Source organism: Melopsittacus undulatus, chromosome 13 (assembly GCF_012275295.1).
Source record: "Melopsittacus undulatus isolate bMelUnd1 chromosome 13, bMelUnd1.mat.Z, whole genome shotgun sequence".
Classification (NCBI taxonomy): Eukaryota; Metazoa; Chordata; class Aves; order Psittaciformes; family Psittaculidae; genus Melopsittacus; species Melopsittacus undulatus.
In genome coordinates, this window is record NC_047539.1 from 2456317 (window position 1) to 2479418 (window position 23102).

The window sequence follows — 23102 nt, forward strand, 5'->3', positions numbered from 1 at the left end:
CCAGGCTCCAGCTCCTCATGGCATCCCAAAATCCTACAGCAGTTTGTGAGCAGTCCTCTCCAGCACCTGACATGTTCCAGTGTGCAAGGCTCAGACAGAAACCACTTGTTCCTTGGGGAAAGGAGGGGCAAGGAGGCAGGAGAGAGGCACACAGTGGGATACGTTTGCACTAGATACTCCTTTTTTGGATTAACCAAGTTCTTGTTAGATGCTTATTTGGGGACAAAAAAATCCCAAAGGAGCTCTTCCAGCTCCCCTGCTTGTTCACCTATTGGTTAACATCGAATATGGGGAGCTGATCCTGAGTGGACATGGTGTTGTGGGGGTCTCACAAGAAGGACATGATGCACATGGATGCAGATGCAGCGGGGGCATGACAAGCTATTGGGCTTCGTCCCTGTCCACAGCTGCTGTGTGTTCTGGTGGTGAGATGCAGTTTTGAAGGGCAAACACATCATGATGTGGGGGTGCAGCTCCTCTGAGCCTGGGATCTGATCTGGAAAACAGACAGGCAGAAATTTCACATGATTTCAATGAATTCGTTTATAAATGAATCCATGCCCTGACTCTGTGCACTGTAATAGCTGCATAACGTCAGGGACAAGCAGCCCCAGAGTTCATAAAGAGAAGTGTAGGTACATTTGAGGCTTAAATTAAGTAAGTTAAGCAGCTTAATTAATAATCCACGGAGCTAAAGCCCTTGCTGCAACCACAGAATTAGACTGAAGATTATTTACTGTGCTGGCAGGAGGGGATGCTGCACAGGCGGCACTGGAAAGCCTCGCTTTCTGACACCCAGCCCATAAAACCCAGCCACCAATCATTCCTCTTCAGTCCCAAACCCTCACTCCTGCTCCTTCCACTGGCCCGTTATCTATTGTGGTATATTATTAGTTACAGTCAGAGGCATGGGAGGCATTTTTCAATGCAGAGACATTAAAACATGCAGATTTTAAATAAGAACAAGTGAAGTGCAGAGCTCTGTAATGTGCCTGGAACCCCCCCTGGTTGAAGCAGGTTTTGTGGCGGGTAAGCCAGTGCCCAGCTCACACACTACGGACTGAAAATGTGGGCTGTATATTTTCCTCCTGGGGGATTTTTTGACCATGAAAGGCTTCTTTCACACCAGGCTTAACAACTGAGAAATGCTCATGTTGACAATGGATTAAGAAATCAGCAGCCACTGTAACGTTTAGCTGCGGCAAGGTCTATCTGATCCTAAAGGAAGCATTGTAAGCCACCTATGCTTAGGGTAAAATCTTAATTTATGTATTTTCAAACCTTTACATGCAGAGATAATCAGCCTGATAGAGCCTTTGATTTATGTGGGGCTGGTGAGTGACGGGTTAGTGATTCTGGCAGAGCCAATGCTTTGCACTCTAATGCCATGTGAATAATGGGCAGTTGCACATAGCCTGCGGAGACAAAGATTCTCTCTCAATGGCAGGAGCTGGGCAAAAGTGGCACATCCTGTACCCATTCCCAGTGTATTCTGCCTGGGAAGTATCTAGCTGTGTTTTCCAGGTGAAAAATGGGGATGACTCCTTCATCATGAACCAGGTTATGTCATTTCAAGTGATAGCAGATTGGTTAGCTAATAGCAGCCGTAGGCGATGCACAAAAATAACCTCTCCTTTGGAAAGGATAACGTAATACTTTTATTCCCTTCAGGAGGTTAGTTCAGGGCACATGGGGAAATAGTGAGCGTGTATCTCTGTAGTGATAAATGCTCATGAATGGAATTCCACCTTTTTCAGAGATTTAAAGTATGTAAACAGCAGGGTGGAGGGTGCCCGTGAGATGGTCCTTATGGCCAGTGAGCTGTGGGGCAGCACAGGCAGCTCCAGCTCCCAGCCCAGCAGTGAAGGATGCTCAGGGCACTGTGGAAGGGGCACAGGGAGGTTTGCTGAGGGGCTTTGGCTCAGACTCATGGTGGGGTTGTTCACTTGGGCAGATCATTTGAGTTAATCAGGTTTTTTTGTTGTTTTGCTCTTTGGGCTTTTCTTCATCCCTTTACTGCAGGTATTATTTAAGCAGCTGAGATTTGCAGCTCTTTGAAACAAAAATCAGCTCTTTTCTTTCCTACTTGCAGTGTTGAGCAGTACAGCAGGAGTGCATGGGGCACTCACAGCTGTGATAACCCACAGCACAGCTCCTCAGCCCTGGCTCCATGAGACCCTGCAAGTGCTGCCCTGGGCAGTGGGCAGAGCTGTTGAGGGTGCCGAAGGGACCCTGCTCCATGGGACTTGTGTGGGGCACGGGGGCCATCTGTCCCACAGTGCCCCCAGCATGGAGTGGTGTGCTGACAGTGAACAACCTCCCAGCCCAGGCAGCTTTCCTGCTCATGATACATAATAATGTAATCAAAGGTACATCATAATGTGCATAAAGGTACTTAATATACTTTGAAGGATGGTGAGGATGACCAGCAAGTGCTAGAACACCCCCAGCACAAGTTAAGTAGTGTTCTTAAATATGAGGGCTGCTGCAAAGAAGCAGAGGCTGTTATTTAGAGCAGACTTGCACGTGATAGGTGGAGAGGACATGAGGATGCCCTTCAGTTATTGGCAAGAGGACAGGCCATGATGTTTTAGGTACAGTGTTGGGGAGGGCTGCAGGCTGGTGGCTCCTGAGCTGTCTGCAGAGATGCCTTGGTAGTGCAGGAGCCCAGCTCAGTATTAAACAGAGTTAAAAATGAGCTGGGCAGCAGCTCTAAGGAAGCCTGTCTCACCAGACGCAGTGTATCTGGAAGGAAACCCTATCCTACTGTTATGCTCCCTCTCCTGCTGATTTTAGGCAGGCTGTGAGTGCACAGAGCCACATAAGGCCAGTGCTTGCAGGTGTGGAGTAACATGGAAAACAGCAGAGAAGCAAGCACATCACATCAGGTGTTTCTGCTTTTGTTGCTGCTCTCATTAATGACTCCACTGAAATGAAACCTCTGCCAGAAGCCTCAGACTTTCTCATGGGCTTCTGCAGCCAGGCCAGCTTGGAGAGGGCGACAGCATCACATTGGTAGCAATAAATTAAGATTGGAAGTGGCAGTTGTGACAAATAAAAGTAGGTATTTCACTAAATTGCCCCCAACACAGTATTGAGGAGCTTGGTTACGTTACATACCTTGTATCTATCTTGCTTCTTGGCAGCTGATGGTGACTTTTAATTACCAGAATGGACTTTACCTGCTCTTGAAGTGTGGGGTTATTTTAGTTGCTGAGATATAACCTATTGAGGTTTAAAGCTACAGGATATTGTAGGTGGTGTGTCACTTGTGATAGCATTTTAAGTGATATTTCTGCTTCTCTGGACCCATATCTGCTACTTACCAGCTTCACTCGTTAATGTTGATGATTTTGTTTTTTCTCCCCAGATTTATTATTTACACATTTGGTTTTATTTGATTATCACTGAAAGACTTAATTTTTCTCCTAGTCTTGGGGTTTTCTCTCATTTTTCTATAACCCCATTTCAGTATTTTCCTGTCTGCTTGTCAGGCACACTCAGACACTTCAATGGGGTTAATGGCCCAGTAATCTCATAAAAAGCCCCTAAATATTATTTAGATTTATATTCTTTTTTATTTGTTTGCTTTGTGACTTGTGGCCAAGCAGTTTCCTCACTGGGGGCTGCTAAGAGGTTTATGTGCTGCCTCGGCAGCAGCCTCCCCACAGCCCTGATGCGGGGCTGAGGATCGTCTGTGGCCGAAGGGATGGGGCTGTGTCAGCTCCAGGCAAGGTCATGCCTGATGGGAAGGGACTTGCTGGCTGCACCCTGCTTGCTCCCAGTGAGAGCAAACCATAGTATCTCTGTGGCATGACATTAGATTCACATCTTTGTTCTCAGCTACAGATCTCTTATATTAAATATACAAGATTTGTTATATATTTATATATATATGGTTTATTTTACAGACATATGATTTCTTTTATGTATATATGGAATATATAATACATGCATATTTTCTTATATTTATATTAAAAAAGAAGAAATATACAAGAATTTCATATACATACATTTCTCCTGTTACTAAACTAGCTTTTTTCACAGTCTATCTAAAACTTGAAAAAACCCTTTTGTCTGGCCCCAAATATGAAATCCATTTTTTTGGAGCATCACTGTCTTCTGCTGAAAGAATATCCATGAAAAGGTTATTTTCTTTGTTTTTACCCATTCATTTTAGGAGATGTCTTTCAGCTGATCTGAGAAATTGACTTTCAGTCTTGGGTGGGGAACTGGTTTGGAGAGGGGCAAGCAAACAGGTCACAGCTTGCCAAAGGCCTTTTGTGCTTATGGGTGCTGTGGGGCCATGCAGTGGTGTGGGGTGTTGCAGGGGACACTTTGGCTCACATACCAGGGCATGTCCCAGGGTCACACACCTGGGCTCAGCGTGTCTGGGCCATTCAGATGCTCATGAGCTTGTGTGGAGATGGACTTCTCCTCCACACCAAGGCTGTATCACAGCTCAGGAAACAAGATGAATTTCAGCTGACAGTAGATGAAAAAGGACCGAGGAAAAAAAGGTAAAAAATCCCAGTTTTGGCAATCTCATAAGGAACAATTTGTCTGAGCTCATACTGAATCTCTTCCCAGGATTTTCCAGCCTTTCTTTTTTTCCCCCATTGTGTCGATTGCCAGGACAAACGTGTGGGTTTGGGAGGCTCCTCCTCCGACAGCGCAGCGGGGAGCAGCCTGCCTGGCTTCAGGAACGGGGCTGGCTGGAAAGAGCCCCTTCCCACCACCACTAGGGTACTGCCACACAACTGTGAGGCTGCCAGGCTTTGAGCAGAACAAGGTGATGTTTCCTGGATATGACCAAAACTAAATTGGATGAGGTTTAGGTTGTTTAGGGCTAGTGTTTTAGCTGCTGTAGAGGTTGTCTGAATGCAGTGTTTTATTTGGTTGAATTTAGTAACCTTAACAAGACAAGGAGGAATGGCTTTAAGCTGAAAGAAGGGAGGTTTAGATTAGATACTAGGAAAAAACTCTTCAGTATATGGATGGTGAGGCCCTGTCATAGGTTTCCCAGAGATGCTGTGGCTGCCCCATCCTGGCAGTGTTCAAGGCCAGGTTGGATGGGGCTTGGAGCAAGCTGCTCTAGTGGAAGGGGTCCCTGCCTGTGGCAGGGGTTGGAACTGGATGAGCTCTAAGGTCCCTTCCAACCCAAAGCATTCTATGATTCTTTCCAACCTAAATGTTTCTATGAGTTTAACTGCTTATTTTAGGGTGATGCATCTCTTTGAGCTCCTGAGGTGGATGCAGCATTGTACTCCCACCATCTCTCCCCTGGAGATGTCACCTCCATCCTGGGCAGCACGTGTGGGGCAATTCCTGTACCATCTACTTTGTAAAGAAAAGTTAGGTTTGGGATGTCTGATACCATCACATGCTTTAAATATGAAGAGATAAACTTCAGCAGTGGTTGTGATTCTGGAAGAGCCTTGTTGATTATTGTACTCTGTTTTTTTCACATGGGTGACTGAACTGGTGGGTTTTTGTTCTGGTCCTTTGTGCCCCTGCTCATTTTCCCACTGTGGGACAAGGGCCAGCCTAACTCAAGGGCTTTTTCACTTTGAGAGAATAGAAGGAAGGAAGAAAGAAGCAGAAAATATATTAAAATGAGAGATTTTATATTAGTTATGTGATCCCCTGGGAGCAACCATAAAATTATGTGGCTTTTTCGTAGCCATTTACTATTCAATATAAAAAGGGTTGTTGCCATAACAACCACTGCATCATATGACATTTGATACCTTGGTGAAACAGGGAGTGCTCTTAAATCAACTCCCCAAATTTCATATGAAAGTAAATACATTTTACTGGTGATTTCAAGGCAAGTTTGCATTGCGTCAAGTGATGTGGTACCATTACCCTGCTAAGCTTCTGGGCCTGATCCTGAAAAGTGGCAAATGTCTTCGAGCCCTGAAGCTGACATTACTCAGCAGTGTGTGAGATTAGATGCTAAAGGAGTATGTTTTCCTAAGTAAAATTAAATGGAAGGAGCACGACACCTTTTTTTTTTTGACATTTGTTGCTGACTAGGGAATGCCAAAAACATAAAGAAGTGGAGCTCTATTAGAAGTCCTGGCTGCCAACTGTGTGATCAGCACAAAGGAGGGAGATGGGGGGGGGGGGGGTGTTTGTGTAAGCTCACATTTGCCTTTGGAGTTTGTCTCACTGCAATCTGGTCTGCACGTGCGACATTGAGGGGGTAGAAGTGACATCACCCTTGAGATCCGCTTTGGCTCCTCTCTGGCCAGAGTCATGCAGCAATACTTCACTGCAGGGGGTGCATGGCTGGGGGGAGCATCCTTTCCTTCTTCTGGCTGAGCAGTGCCATGACCACCTTGGAAGGCAAGAGATGTCAAATGTTTATCAAGTGATAGAGGAGCTGTTTGGGTCTTACCTGGCACAGCTCGAGGAGGGTCCCTGCCATTGGGGCCGTGATGGTGGTTAGTCACAGCCGTTTGATGGCATCCACACTGATGCACATAAAGATGAAGGTTGACACTAACCACATGGGTATTTTTAACAGCAGTTTCGTTTCTTGAAAGTGTGTGTTTTCCAGGCACTGAGAGGGCTTGGATGGCAGTGGTGGAAGAAGGTTTCCCCACAGGGGCCTAGGTTGAGGTGTCCACTTCCTAAATTGAGGTTATCCATCTAATTTGAGGATTATGGTTGGGGACATCTGGGTTTGGTTTTTTGTTTTTTTCAGGCTTTTTTTTTAATACCGAAGAAAATGTATTTATTAGACATTAAATATGCTGCCATTTCATGTAAGCTGAGCTGTTTCTCTCATAAGGTGGATGATAGACAAGTTCACCAAGTTGCAGAGAAAGGCTTCGCTACTAAGCTGGTGTGCCTCAGTGCAGCCCAAGATACACTGTTTTCCAATTTCCCTGATTTTGTACCCTTGCCCGCTATCACATTTAAATTCCCCTCTAACCAACACACCAGTAACTATTTTCAGTGGCAAGATAAGGCAATCACCATTTCTTTTTTAGCAGCTAGCCTATTTCAGACTATCAAACTGGTACAAAAGCCAATTTAAGAATGAGTGTGGCAGTGTTTGAGAGTGGCTTAATCTCCTCAGGCCCTCACAGTGAAAAAGGTAAGTGCAGGAGAAGATGAAGTTGTTGTTTTAGCATTAGCTTTGAGGCTGAGAGCTCCTCCATCAGCTTGTGTTGTGCTGCTGAGGCCCTGCCTGCCCAGCACTGCCCAGCAGCTCTGTCCTGTCAATTAAAATGCTTCTCATTTTTGACACAATTCTTTAACTCAATCTGTCCCCTGATGTTCGTCATCCGAGTGGAATTTACATTTGTTTTGTGTATTTTTAGCCAGTGACCAGTTTTCCACAGCAGCCTTGAAAACTATTTAGCCTGAATTACTGGCATTTCATTTTGCACAGGCAGTGCTTTGCAGCTGAGGACCGGAAGGCTTTTCTGAATGATTTGTAGGGGGTTTGAATGCACAAGGCTTACACCAAGCACAAGAAGGATGCGGCTCCAGGCACAGCCTCTGTGAGATGCTGGAAATGAAGAGAGTGGTGCTCCCTTCTGAAAAAGATGTGAGAAATCACCTGTGCAGCTGGCAGGGATCACAGGGAGGTGTCTGAAACAGCACCACGACTTCCCATTTTCATCCCCAATCTGACATGCTGGCTGCTCTGCCAAATAGCTGACAGGTTTATTTCTTCCACTGTATAAGAATGGTGTATTTTTATGGGGCTTTGCCTTACTGGAAGCTATTCCCCATCTGTGTCTGTGGACATTGACTTGGTTAACCTCAGAGCTCTGCGGTTCTCATGTCTATCAATCATGTTTTGTGCTCAGTGGTGGTGGTTAGGCTTTGATCTGGCACATCTCAAGGAGGTGTCCTTTCCTGGCTGCGCACCCAAAGAAGTTCGGCACTTTCCAGTGGGTACTTACACTGAGACACATGAGCAAATACTCTGTTTGGTGCAAGGGACAGAAATGCCCAACCTGGCAAATGCAGTGGCTAAATGAAGCTGTTTGGTTGTTTTCTCTCCCCCCCCCCCAGCATCCTGCAAGGATCAAGCAGCTCACAATGAACCTCTAGGCAGGTTTGCAGCCGTAACTGTAACCTTGAGCATCTGTCAAATATTCTTTCCTGGGTGAACCTTTCAGGTTCTCAAAAGTCATATCCTGTTAATCTTGGAAATTGTTTGGACTCCTTGAGTTTGAAGATGTTATTTAAAAACACCTCAGATTTCTTACAGGCTTCATTATAGCCCAGTGGATACCACTTTGGAGGGGGAACACAGACTATTCATCCAGAGTGCATTGAAATTTGAGCTCCTATTTTTCCCTTTGGAAATCTCAGTTTAAAACTGGTTTCTTCGTCCTGCTGTTGACTTGCTCTGACTCTGAGAACAAGTCACCCAACCCGGCCAGACCTGGGCAGTTTGGGATAGGTGCACCCCAGCTTCTGCTCCAGATGACCATTATTTATCAGCTTGGCTCAACTCTTAATTATTGAAAACGAAAATGCTCCTTATGTAAGTCTCAGCTCTCTGGCTTTATTCATCTTGGCTTTGTTTTACAAGTGGCTGATACATGAAAGCAGAGAAAAGGCTCCAGCTGAAAACTTGAGCCGACCCTCTCAGATCTACGCCCTGCACATCAACAGCCGCAAAGTGGTTAAGAGACTTGATGCAAAGCTGATAAAATGCCAAAAATTCCTCATTCTCTCTCTTGGGGAGCAGGGAGGGTTGTCTGGAAAATGTCAACAATAAAAATTGCATTTAAGTGGTATATAATGCAGCCAGCTACTGTGGGCAGAGTTACGTGCAGCCAGACGAAGGGACTTAAACAGCATGAGCTCCGTATGTTACCTCCCATCCCAGTCAGAGCACACAGCAGTGCCACCGCTCTGAGCTCTCCTTGGCATGGGCAGGCATTAAACAGAAAGGGTTCCTGAACACAAAAGCCAGCCACAGAGCAAATGTCTTCTGTTTCTTGGTAATTCTCATTTAAAATTGGCTAAACCCACAACTAGAGTAAAGTGAAGCATTGTGTCCATCCATCTGTCCATCCATCTATCCCTCTATTCATCTACCCATTTATTTACCACAAGTTGAAGACACTACCCACTGCAGTATTTTCTACTTGGCCCTTCGCCTGTGTCTTCATCAGAAATAGGCATGACCTTGCCAAATGCTTTGGGCACCCCAGGGGTGTCAGCCTGGCTGGAGATCAGCTCCAGGACCAGCTGGGCTTGGGGAGTACACACTCACAGTTTAAGAGCAGGAAGAAGGGATTGAAAGGGGTTATGCCAAGAAAACAAGAAAGCGAAATTCCATCTTTGCCTGGTAAAAAGAACAAAGGCTTTTCTTAAAACCATCCCAGCTCTTAAAAGAAACTCCATTTCTTAAAGCCATTTTCTTCTGTAACATCTGGGCACATCCTTCTTTGTGGAAGATTAATGCTGGGATGGGCAGCCCTCCTTGGCCTCTAATGCTCTGTTGAGAAGCCCTGCACTGGCCTGAGAGGTGCCTGGACGCAGCCATCTCCACACAGAGCCACTCCACAAACAGGAAGGGGGGAAAAAATCTGTTCTTTTGTAGTTAGAATGTGTAGTTTTCATCTCAGTAAAGTATTTATGAGGATTCTTTACGGACCAGTCTGCTGGTGAATTATATTGCACAGCTTCAGCACAAGATGGGAAAAAAACCCTATGAGTTTTTTTCCACCCAGACTGACTCTATCCAATAGCAATAAGAAAATGAGGGTTTACCAGGAAAGCTTTAATTTCAGTTCTGCTTGCCAGAGCAGCAGATACCTTTTCTGTCTTGGTTCCTGTGCATTTATATAATGTAATTTTCCCTTCTAGCTTGAAAGCAAAGCTAAAGCTGAGCACTAGTGAGCTTTTGTGTCCTGCTAGTAAAAATATTGTGTCCAATAGCTATGGCTTTTTTTTGTTCTTTTTCTTTGAATAGGATTTTTCACTTTAGCATCGATTGTTTTTCAGATAATTCTTAATTCAATGCATAAATACCAACCACGACTGCATATTGTGAAGGCGGATGAGAACAATGCTTTTGGGTCGAAGAACACAGCCTTCTGCACCCATGTTTTTCCAGAGACATCCTTTATATCAGTGACCTCCTACCAGAATCACAAGGTATGTTGCTTTTTGGGCTAAAATCACTTAATTTCTCTTAATGGTCTTTTGTTGCCAACAGCTGCAAAATGATCTTCCAAATTGCTGCAGCACAGCGATGTCCTGCTTTGATGAGCAGGATCTGTTTGCTTGGAGGGAGGGGGGGAGCCGGCTATGCTGCTATTGTACAGCAGAAATGCCTGCTTTAGAAGAAAAGTTTCCATCCCAGCATTAAGGAATAGGGATGAGCCAGAGGATGCAGTTAAGGAGCAGCATGGACATTGCTGGCTAACTATACCTTGGCAAACCCTGCGAGTCCAAACACTAACGAATTGGCGTGCTCATAAGCACTAAAATGTCATTCAAAACAGCGAGCAAATCTAATAATGACTAGTAAAGCTTGCTCATAAATCTACAGTGAAAAGTAATTATAGTATGTGTATTTAGTGAGACATACGAGGAATGTAACCATAAAAATGCAGCTAACAGCCTGCTCTGTGGTTAGCACGTGAGGGCAGGAGGGGGTTTAGGTTTGGTTTGGGGGGCTATAGAGTACAATGGCTCGGTTCTGTGCTTTGGGTGTGTGTCATAGGTACCTATGTGTTGTAGGGTTTGCCTTCTCTTTGTGCGTGTCGGCAGCGGTGGCAGGAGGTAGTGTTCTGCCTGATGATTGTACTAACCCAGGCTACCAACATGATGACCAGCAATGTGACAATTAATTGTCACCTCCCTGTGACAACGGGTGTGCTGTCACCAAGGCTGGGAGAGGAGAGGATGACAGGCAGGGATGGCATGGCTTCCTTTTCAATCCTGCTACTGAGTTGCCTGCCTTTGCACAAGCTCCTGCTTCCCCTGCAGTTTTCCTAATGGTGAAATCCAGCTTCAGGGTTGTATGAGGATTAATTGGAGTTTTCAAAGTACATCAGGATTCATAAAGCAGTGCCGGAGCCCTCTGCATGTGAAATCTGCCATGTGTTACTGTGTCAGCTCTGTCTGTACACATTCATAGGAAAATACTACAGGAACAGGAACACATGTGAAATTCTGCCTCCCCAGTAATCTGACCAGACCTTTTCCTCCCAAGCAGGATGCCTGCATGCCCTTTGATGCTTGAAGAATAGAGTCCTTGCAAGAGTTTGCAATTAGTAAGGCAGTTAAAAGACTCAGAGCAGAAACATGGATGTGCGTGTCATGGGGAGAAAAAAGCCCAGGAGTACCTGTTTGGATACTGGAGTGAATCCTGCTAGAAGAGTTGTAACTGTTGGTGTAAAATGACCAGTTGCCCAAACATGGTTCACCAAAAAGGCTCAAAAGAGCTTATTTAATACCTACTTAAAATGTCAATAGTGCCTTTCATCCCTAAGGTTCTCAAAGTGCTTCATAAACTGGTCTGGGTATCTTTTAGAAGAACAAACCACTGAAGTACTTTTAGCTCAGAAATCTCCAGCTTGCAAGAAGTGTCCTTATGAATAATTGTCTTTCTAAACAAAAAGTGAGTCTTGGTTACAGAGCTGACTGGGCTCCTAGAGATGGAAAGCTGATGATAGAAGCTACCCCTGAGTACAGACCAGTGAGGATATTTAACCTAAAACTGCCTCCTGAGCTGGATGAAGCCAGGGGAAGGTGACAAGGAAGCATCGAAGCTCTGATTCTTCAGTCACTAAATAATAAAACTAAATTATAATGTGGGTTATAACCTGATGTGGGTTAGGAAGGGCTCTACCCTTCTTGTGGTTTATCAGCTGATTGGGAGCTACCCTGGAGCCACTGCAGGCTGCGGGAGAAGAGAGGAAAACCTTGAGCCCTTGAGGCTGGTTAAATTCATGTCATCACCTTCCTTCTCTATCGCAGACACTGGCCAGCTGTTTTCTCAGGAGTTTTTTGGTAAGGGATATTTTCTGTAGCAGCACTCTTACAAATTCATCTGAAAACAGAACTTGCTGGTTATCCTTACTGCTGAAATCAGATGCAGGCTGCAGCAAGCCTGTGGCTGGCTAGCAGGGAGAGCAAGGCTGTGCTGCCCCAGACAGAGAGGGGACCCACGGGCAGTGGGTCTGCAGAGACACGCGTGTCCTCACCTCCCCATCAGTGTCCTGCCATGCTGTCACTTCGCCTCCTCCTGGAAAAGGTCTTTTCAGTGACAGCTGGATGACCAAGGAGATGGTTCTGCTCACTGGTGTCCCTTAGTAGGGAAAGACATTGCTAAGACCTGGTTCTGTCCGTGACATGTGTTAGATCTGTCTATAACCTCACAGTCAAAGGGCCTTAGGAATATATTTGTGCATAGACACCTGTACAGGAGGTGGACAAGGGATATTTTTAGGAGCTCCTGTGTTCCTACAAATGTTCTGGTGCTGTTCTGGCATTTTCTAGCTCCTGAAACCCTCTAGGGGATCTTGGTCACTACCTGCTTGTCTTTACAAAATCCTTTGTTAAAGAGATGGTTATTTTAATTTTTCACTGGATAACTACCTCTTCCCAGCATTCCTGATCGTTGCATGGCTTTGGTATGTACCTGGTTGTACCCAAAGTTAAAGGGAAGGGATCAGGTGGCAGGGTTGGCAAAGGAAAACTGGATATACTGGGGCTGTAAGATAGAGGAACTAGTGAATATCTTAAGGAAATTTCACACATTTTTTCAACAGGATTTTCATGAAATGGCAGATCCTTCATAGCTTCCTTACAAAAACTGGGCTCCATCAAAATTAAGTCTACACCAAGGCAATTTTAAGGCATTTTGACCCTTTTAATACACTGTAGCTCTTTGGGGGAAAGACACTTCTTGCAAAAACACAGCAGCTTTGTCTTGCCTGAAGATAAAGTACTATTTGAGTTATGGTTCTTTTCACAGAGCAAAAATGGCTGAATGATGGACATAAAGATAAATAGAATTGTTATGGAAATGGCCCTAAGGCCATGCCATAAGCAATAGGGCTCTCTAACATGGAAACATAGACTTTCTTCTAAATCACACATGTATATTCTCTAACAAGGGCCCAGAATAAGAACACAGCATCCAGAATAAGGCCAAGACTCAAGGAAATTCACTTTCCTGTCCTCATTTATAACTGACAATTCTGTCAGCTTCAAAAGCTGCTTCTGCAAGATCTAGCACTGAATGTGCTCACAGCTCAGTTTCACTCTCAGCACTGAAAACAGAGACACTGCCTCTGCCACTACATCTTTAAATGGCTGAAACTCTTGTGGACTCTGCATTTCACTGAGTGTCACACAGGGCAGGACATCTAGAGACCTCCAGCCTGATACCTGCTGCTGCACCTCTGCATGTGATCTGTTCTCAAATGCTTTGTGCTTGGTTTCATTCTTTTAAAGATCACCCAGCTGAAGATTGAAAACAACCCCTTTGCCAAGGGATTCAGGGGCAGCGACGACAGTGACCTGCGCGTGGCACGGCTGCAAAGGTACAGCTAAGGAGTGTGAGGAGGGGTGGTGGACAGGGGGGTTGATGGTAAGGAGGTGCTTAGCAGGGTGGCCTCCAGCTCATCAGGATCAGGGAGCTGCTGCAGTGTGCAGGCTTGTGCTCATGTATATGCATTGGTGACCTGAAACCAAGCAGCACGTACAGACAGGCAGAGTCCGACAGGCACCCTTCAGACCTGTGCCTGCCCTGTGCAGAAATACAGTCTTACAGTGGAGATTTAATCCTTATTCTGCTGCTAATGTGCTGAGCCTCTCCAGAGAAGTTCAAAGTATCTATGCCATAGGGCATCACATTTGTTTGTGCTTGAGGGCATTAGGGCTTTCAATGCCATTTATACCCCTGAAAAGCTGTTCCTGTAATTCAGTGACACATTCTGTGTGCTGTCCTAATACTTGCCCCACCCAGCAGAATGCAGTATGAGTTCATCACATGTGGCAAAGGGTGTTGAAGATATTAGATGGAGATGCTCTAGTGAAGCCAGACTATTATATCATCTTTCTGTTAATGCTGATTGCTATCTATCTGGTAATATGTTTTCTCACCTCTTTCAGCAAAGAATACCCAGTAATTTCCAAAAGCATCATGAGGCAGAGGTTGGTGTCCGGTCATGGCCAGCTTCCGACAAAGCCAGATGTTAACCCACTTCATGGGAATCACCAGGCCCTTCAACATTATCAGTATGAGAACGGTGCTCACATGCAGTTTGCAGCTTCAGATACTCAAGATCTGCCACTCAACACCTTCACAGCACAGAGAGATTCAGGGCTCTTCTATCATTGCTTAAAGAGAAGAGGTAACTTGAGTTTACAGCTGAAAAAATATTACAGCAAATAAACCTAAGAGCATGAGCACTGAAAGCTTACTGCTAATTCTAGTTTGGTTTGGATTGGTCTCTCACGCCTTGATCTTCAAAGATACTGATGTGATCAAAGTGTTTTGGAGGGTTAGGGTCCATGGGCTGGGTTTTGGGGTAGTTCTTAGTTGTTTGGTCCCATAGAAGGCTCTTGACTCTTAAGTCAAGTGACCCACCCCCAAAAAATCAGAATGCATAACTCAAATGGCACAAGGCTATACTGGAAAATTATCCATTGTTAGACACAAATGAGTTAATAATTGTTTGGAGGAGGCTTTACCTATCCTGAGATGTTCTGACACTGCTCATTGGCATTAATGAAGCAATAGACATTCAGCACTTTTGCAGGACAAAGCCAGTAGCAATTCTCTTGATGTCTGCACATAACTGAGACCATGGTAGCTCTGTGTAAGCTTCCTCTTCTTATCCACTAGTTCACTAGTTCTCAAGTCTAAGTGAGCTGTAACTACATTCTCTTCCTTCTAGCCCAGTATCGGATGAGGTCATGGAATGGTTTAAGTTAAATGGAAAAATTCTGCACAAAAAATAATCCTTCTATTTGCATGTCTCATTGGCCACTAATTTATTTAAGCTGCGAGAATCCTCTGATCATGGGCAAATGAAGAATCTAACAACACCAGTAATGAGGACTGCAAGGCAAAAATGTAGTTTTAGCAGATGTTTAATGTGCAGATGAATTCATTAATTCATCCAGAGAATACTCCTAACAACTAACAGAAAGCTGCTGGTAAACACAGCCACAGTCATCGCAATGTGCAGGAGAGGGGCTATAGCTTCTCAGTGTAAAGCTGAGGACTGATGACTGGGAAAGGGCCCCCTTTATCTGGAAATATTTCTGCAGCTTTTGACATGAATATCTGGGAAATGTATGGTCATTTTTGTAATGATAGGAAGGCAGGCTGCGATAAGACCCTCTAAGAGACTTCTTGAATTTGTCAGGAGTACCACTGTGAGAGTGTCAGGGACCTCTGTTATCTGGATGAACGTGAAGTAATCTCTGATGTGAGAATAGTAGCCCAAGTCTCTCACTTAACGTGACAAATGTCACCAGAAGGCTTTGAGGCCAAGGGGATTAGCCTGACATTTGCAACACAATGTCTTTTTGATGTTGTATGCTGTCTTTCCAAACTAAAGACTGGATTAATCTGCAAAAGAGCACCAGTTGTTTAGTGAAATGGTCACAGACTCGATGCTCAGCTTCTAATGGGACTCCATAAAACCACCCCAGGCTCTTAGCAGATTGCTGTTAAACACCATTGCTCTGGGAGCTGCTCCTGAGTGTGCTTTTTTTACTTGCAGAAAGTGCTCGGCACCTGGACCTGCCCTGCAAGCGCTCCTACCTGGAAGCCTCCTCTTCTGTAGGAGATGATCATTATTTCCGTTCCCCACCTCCGTACGATCAGCAGATGTTAAGCCCTTCCTATTGCAGCGAGGTGACTCCGAGGGAAGCGTGCATGTACTCTAGTTCTGGGCCTGAAATTGCTGGTGTCTCGACGGTTGATGACTTGCCACCTCCGCCTCCCCCCTTGAGCTGCAATATGTGGACTTCTGTTGCACCTTACACCAGCTACAGTGTTCAGACAATGGAAACTGTCCCTTACCAGCCTTTCCCTGCTCATTTCACGGCCACCACCATGATGCCACGGCTCCCGTCCATCACGGGTCAAGGCTCGCAGCCACCAGGTAACAGCCACTTCAGTGTCTACAACCAGCTGTCCCAGTCTCAGGTTCGGGAGCGTGTTCCTTCTTCATCTTTCCCACGGGAAAGGGTGCACCCGTCTGTGTGCGAGAGAAAACCCCCCTCTCCACACCTAAATGCAGCGAATGAATTCCTGTACTCACAAAGCTTTTCCTTGTCGAGGGAATCATCGCTGCAGTATCATTCAGGGATGGGGACTGTGGAGAACTGGACTGATGGATGACTCTGACGGCCAAGCGATGCCACAGACAACGTTACTGCTCCAGGACAGTGTTCAATCAGTGTTGATACCTGTGGGTAACTTGCACTTCGGTGAGACAAATGTGCATTTCCAGAGGGATTTGTGTGGGTGAAGAGCTTGTATCTTCAGACACACAGAGAATTACATCTCCTATCTCAGTGGGCTGGATTCATCAGTCTCTTACTGACTCCTGAATAAATTAATCCTCACATCTTCATCCAGTAGAAACCATCTTCATGACTAACAAGTGAAGTAGCTACTCATTTTCTTTTACTTGTAATATTAAACATCCATAAGCAGATTTTGGCTATTTGGGAAAAATAGGAGCTTCACTTTCATGGTACTTGGTTCATGAAGTCACAGCATCCCAAAACTGAAAGGAACAAGTGACCTGTTTGGTTGCATAGTTCAAAGACTGCCGTAGCAGCACTTCTTTAGCTTTTTTATCTGTAGAAATTACTTCTTCCTCTGGAAGTGATGGAGTCATAGGAGCGCAGGGGCCAGCAGGGAGGCTTGGCGGTGGGGTCAGGGAGATGCAGTGTCGCTCCAGTACCTCCCCGGCACAGCGCAGGGGTCTTGCCATGGTGCGGAGAGAAGGAGGCACTGATGTGCAAATGTCTCTTCTTCCCCCCACACCACCATCATTCGTGGCTGTGGGAAACTAAAGAAGTGAAGCGTTATGCCCGAGGCCAAACAGCAAATTAGTTGCAGTATTAGGAACAGACTCAGTGTCTTCAGACTCCCATCTGTTGATTGAATCACACTTGCTTATTGCAATATATTTATGAAGTTTAAGCTTAAAGTCGCTAATACTTTCCAGAAACGATTTCTGTATTTGCTGGTCCTTGATTTCTTTCATATTCAGCTGAAACGTGCCTTTTTGTGCTATGTTTTTTTGTTTTGCAGCTAATTTGGAAAGAATTGTTTTCAGCACAAAGGAAGCATAGAGGAATATTTTCTTACTTGTAGGGTGGGAAGAGTTCCCACTACCTGTCAGGCTTTACAGTGTACAAATATTTGTAGAACAGGTAAAAATCTGTAACCAGTGTATACATTGCTACTATTGCTTACTGTGGAAGTATCTTGACCTGACTCCTTCAGCCCTGGCTTTGCCTAATAGAGTGTCCCTGCGAGGTAACGAGGGATCCCTCAGTCAACAGCCATGGCGAGAAATGGCCTCTTGTGGGAAAGCAAGCTGCACTCTTTCTGGAACAAAACTGCCATTACCAAGCTGGGATGTGTCCTACTCCGGTCTGTGGTGTGTCCATCCTGCTGGCTCCCAAGTGATGCTGTCCCAACGGATTGCAGCACAAAGGTGATGCTGGAAGTTTGATTCCACTAAAGAGTGTAATATCAAAGCTTTAGTCATACACAGAGGGGAAACACACAGAGGGCTTTTCCCCCCTCTCTTCTTCCCGAATGGGCAAAGGCAAAAACCCAGAAATACAGATTTGGAAGTTGGGAGGTACTTCTGCATTTTGATGAATCCATTCCAATGAAGAGAGGCTGATGGATGAGGGCGGCTGCTTGCAGTGGGAGAGCCCTGAGGCCACTAAAGTGGAGGTCATGTTTCAACCAGGACAATTTCATACAGCCATTCAGCAGACCATGAGTGTGACTGGTGTGGATTTTGTAATCAGATTTTGGAAATCACTACAATTTTTGCATGCTGAATAGCTATTTATATACATATATATTTTATATATATATATAAAAATATATATATATCACAAATGCAGGCCACGTGTCCAATCCAGCTTTGCTTTTTACAATTGAAATACTTAATAAAAATGAATGTTGCAAGGTTTTTTTTTTTGAAAGACATCTATTTAAGATTTTTTTATTACACACTTTTGATGTAAAAACTAAGAATTGGTTAGATAAAAAACATATATGCTACAGATAAATCTTTATTAGAAACCACATTAGATACAGGTGGTGTGGAATTTTTAACTGTTTGTTACATAGCATGGACATTTTATTTTACATATCAGAACATAAAATCATTTTACTGCTATAAGCTGTCTCTGGGTGCATTTCAATAATTAGTATAAAAATGTACTGTGGTGAATTACTGATGCCTCGTCTCTCTTCTGTCTCCTAATGTCCAATTTACCAGTCTCACACTTTCCCAAGGTGCACACTTGACCCTTTTTTATCATTTCAGAGCTACACTGGCAAACTTCACCTGCCCTTGGCAAGTGTAAGGGGGTTTAGTTCCTTTGTGATCTCTCATGTTTCTTTGTTTTAATGGACACATGAATTGATCTGAATCCATCGAGCACTACGAGGCTAAGTTAAAAGCAGCCCCTAGCCTGATAACAAGAGCACCAGAATTATATTCCTGCACTTATGTGCTGGTCACTTACAATGACAATAGTGAAGAATTAAAGGTTGGAGGTGGGGGAAGAGGTCTGAGCTGTGTCACTACCCATAGTTTGAAATGCTCAGTTAATTTCTCATAGTGACACTGAATCAACACTAAACGAGACGAAAGTTGCCACTATAACCTAAAAATTAATGGGGTCAGCAGCCCAGAGTCCAAATGACAAGCTAGACTAGATCTTTTGCCTGTTTTACAAAAAAGATTAACAGAGTAACAATGTCACTTTAAATGAATAATAACTGCCTTTATTTTTAACCACTTTTCATATATCTTCGGCTCATCAATGCAGTATTTATTGATTTAAGGCAGTTTAAAAAGTAACTCCTATAAAAATTGTTTCAGCAGCTTTCAGTTAATGCAAGGGATGTAGAGGAGACTTGAATATAATTAATCCAAGTTCTAGTTTATGAGCACACAGTAACACTGCTGTCAGCCATTGTGAAGGGCACAGCCAAGGCTCAATTTCAAACTGACCAACTGAGCTAAGCAAGTGCCCTGTGAAACCCTGTGGCACATAACAAGCCATAAGTTATAGTGTGTGATATTTGTGAGTACAGGACCTGATTGTAAAAGGCTGAACTAGTGCATAAATGTGCAAAATATGGATATAGGCTAATCTGGTCATCTGGGCTCCTTTTATAGTCAATGGAGAGAGAGCAGACCTTTAGATTAAAACAGGATGAATCATTCTCTAATGATGATCTTTTTCCACTCAGAGAGGAATCTAGCCCAGCCACTTAGCCTAGATTTCCCATTTTTAAATGGCTAAAGTTAAGTTAGTGTGGTGCCCGTTTCTATGTGACACTGATAAAAGCATTTAGATAGTATTAAACAGCAGTCAGCTTAGAAATCACATTGTGTCTGAGCACAAATCCTTAGCTAGCACACCCCCAAAGAGTGTGCTGGTTGTATTAATTTATGGAATGCAAACATGTTGTTCTTTTCTGGCTTATGTTTTTTGGTTCTTTTCAGTACAAAATGTCTAACCTGTGAATGTATCCAACCCCCAGAGCAAGCTCATGGTCAAGGTGAGAAGCATGTGTCTGGCCAGATGAGAGATTCCACTTCATTTCTTCTGCATTTCACATCTGGGCAGGTTTGGCAGCTGCTGAGTGTGCAGCATCATTCTGGTGACGCTGGCCTGGCAGCGTGCTGCCCAGCTGTGAATGTTCAGAGACAGAGAGCACAGCAATACTGAGGTATCCTTAAGAATATGGTCTATTTGTTTTTCAAATCAGAAACACTAAACTGTGGACATCATTAAAAAAAAATCCCAACAACCTGCACAGCATTAAAATAGATCAAGTCTGCTTACTGTGCCCAGGTTTGATTTACTACAGTTTAAACAGCTTTTACTTCTCAAGAATGTGGAGAACTTCACATGTGTGGAGGCTTTTCAGCTCTAGCTCTGGTTAGATGGCTTGTTGCATCGCAGTGGGGAACGGTAAGCCAACTACAGGAAAGCTAGGTCCATTTCAAATCGGATTAAGGCAAAAATTAGCAAGCGAGGAAAACTTGGATACACAAGGTCTGTTTTCCATTGAAGTGTTCTACTCTGTACTAAAAGGCTAGGGGACTTTTTTATTCTGTTTTTCTTTAAGGTAAATGTCCAAATTTAATATTGGCTCAAGCAAGCTGAGTTCCACCGAGTCCAACAGCACTTACGCCAGCACTGAGCTTGGCCTCCACTCTAAATAGAACAAATATTTGTGTCAGCTTGCTGACTCTGTGAGTAATACGAATATTTGCCAAAATTTAAACAAGCTAAACTTCAGTCATGCCAAAAGCCCCACCATTCAATTTGGTATCATTGGCAGCTCACAGGCTCAAGAGAGGCCTATGTCTGGAAGAGCTGGGGTGTTTCTGGCAAACACTAATTGTTTTTTTTCTCTCTCTCCACATTTTGGAAAATTTGTGCCTCTCTCTATTAATTTATGATGTCATTAAATAATTCTTTTTGCAGCTTGTATAGAAAGAATGTTTCTTTTGAAGATGAGAACTCCCCTGAGGATGGTTACAGTGAAAAATTCCAGCAGGAGGAAAAAAAACTCCTCTCTCTTGGCCCCTCATGTTTCTGCAGCACTGTTTGAACAGCAAAAACATCTACAATATTAGAATTTAAGGACCTGCTCCAAAGTGGTGCCATGCACTTCACTGTGACAAGAGGCAGCCTAAATTCAATGTGATTTGAGGGTTTTTACTGCTCTGATTGTAGGCTGGAAGAGAAGTCGTGAGTCTGTGACTTGCTGATCAAGAGCATAAGGGTTTGAACCAATTTTCTTTCCACAAAGTACAGGATCAATATTAAAAATGAAAGAGAAGAAAATATTTGGCACAGTACAACAAAAGCAAAAACCTTGTCCAACATGAACTGTATTTTAATGTAAAAACACTGTCACAAGAGAAACTGCCCCTTGGGCTCTGCCTATAAAACTGTCACTGTAGACACTGGCATTTAGATGGCAGCTTCATGCTAGGGATTCACAGCCAACCCTTGCACTGGCACTGTGCAGTACAGACCAGCCTGTGCTGTATTTAAACCAAAGTGAAGTTTAATTTTAAACTTGGCATGGGCTCCTCAACCCTGTTGAGAAGCTGCTTGGGTAACGGCAAGGGAAGTTAATAGCCTTGGAGCTTTGTGCCATGGTGCTGGGTGGTTACAAGCCTGCATATCTGCCTTCTGTCAGAAAGACAGAAGTCATGATCAGCAAGCATACCTGTATCACTGCTTTTGAGACTAACATTTCAAATGCTGTGATGCATTTATGCAGGGTGTGCAGCAAGTCACCACTGGGCTGAAAATTGCATTCCTAAGCTTGAGTTCACCTTTGTAACCAGGTCCTGGAAGAAGGAAATAAAAAGTCGATTAATGAGTGCAAAGTGCTGATAATGCTGGTTCAATTGAAATCAGGGTAATTTTTAGTTCTGGTCATTAGAAACTTGTTTAACAAACAAAAAGCAAACCCCACTGGAATGAAAAGAGAACAAGTAGCTACATCAGGTCAAAAAGCTCTTGTTCTGTATTAAAACACTGATGGGTAAGAGGCTCGAAGGAGCATTCTGCAAATGTCTTTCACCTGGGTTTTTTTGTTGCTCTTTCCCTTAGTTTTCAGCAAATACACTTTCAGCCACACACTGTTATAGTCTTGGTGAGTGTTTTCAGCAGGGTTGTATTTACAGACTGGAGGAAGTTTTGTTTTTGAAGAGAGCTCTGTGGAACACTGGCACCGTCTGCTTCGACAGCAAGGACAAAATCTGACAAATGTAGCTTCTAGTTGGGAGGTTTACACTGATAGCAGGAAACTGGGCCAAATTTGGGTAATTAGCCTTGGACACTGCCAGCTGTAATGGATGCATCCTTTAACAAGTACTTACCAGAGAACAACATGTGCAGAGAACAACATGTGCAAAACTACTATTTCCCCTTAGCAGCCTCTTATCTGACATCAGGCAGACAACAATGCACGCTGCAGTTCAGCACTCAGCAGAGATGAAAAAGAATATTTTCGTGTTTTCTTGCCAAAATCATAAGGCCAATTCCTGTATCTGTTGAAGCCAATGGGAAAGCTTTCATAGAGTTGAGTATAGCAAGACCAGCCCTCTAATTTTCTTTTCAGCAAGCCCAGCATGCAGCCTTGACTGTGTGGTGTAGCTTAGGTATGAGGCACAGTGTGCTCAAGTTTGAGGGGTGACAGCCACACTCTGCAAATTGCAGGTTACTCATGCTCAGTACATCTAAGCAGCTTCTGAGAGAGTAACACATTGAGTCTAATATGCAATATTGTATTTAATATCAGTTGTGAATCTAATACACAAATGGATAGCTCAAAACATAAGAATAAGAATCAAACCACTTCTTATCCCTACTACATTTAAAGCATTCATTTTAGCCTGAAACATTAAAGCAGCTTGCCCTGGACATGAGGAATCAATAATGAGACATCCTGGAAAGGTGATGAACTCACTTTGTGCATCAGAAGTAATATGAAACAGTCAGCATGCAATGGATACCTAGACTGAAAGCAAAGGTGATGGCTACTGAGCAGCTACAAAAATGGAAGTGGGGATAGTAACTGATTCACTTTACAGTAAAAAATAAAAGCATCTACAATGTCTCACCTGATTAGACATCTTTGGGAAAGGATTTGGTCTAAGACTATGAGAACACCAAAGGTGACTGAGTAGAGAAAAATACCAAAGATCTCAGCCATATAAAATTTCTGTTTTAAATGAATCTACATTCTTCCTTCTCATCCTTCTTAAGACACAACCAGTTCAAAGCTTAGATAATTTTTCCCCTCCCTTATACTTTCCATCCCACCATTTATCATTATGAAGGCA

At 43.9% G+C, this 23102-nt stretch overlaps 1 protein-coding gene across 2 annotated transcripts in view; it reads left to right on the top strand.

Moving 5' to 3' along the window:
- TBX4 (T-box transcription factor 4) overlaps positions 1–16846 on the top strand; it is a 39126-nt gene extending 22280 nt beyond the window's left edge. Inside the window, exons 6-9 of one of the 2 annotated variants that reach the window (XM_031053705.2) lie at positions 9988–10140; positions 13453–13541; positions 14113–14354; positions 15735–16357. In XM_031053705.2, coding sequence (XP_030909565.1) covers positions 9988–10140; positions 13453–13541; positions 14113–14354; positions 15735–16357 — 1107 coding nt within the window. Of the gene's footprint in view, positions 1–9987; positions 10141–13452; positions 13542–14112; positions 14355–15734 lie in introns of both variants that reach the window. The other variant, XM_005154337.2, reaches the window with a different exon arrangement.
- The last annotated feature ends 6256 nt before the right edge of the window (positions 16847–23102 follow it).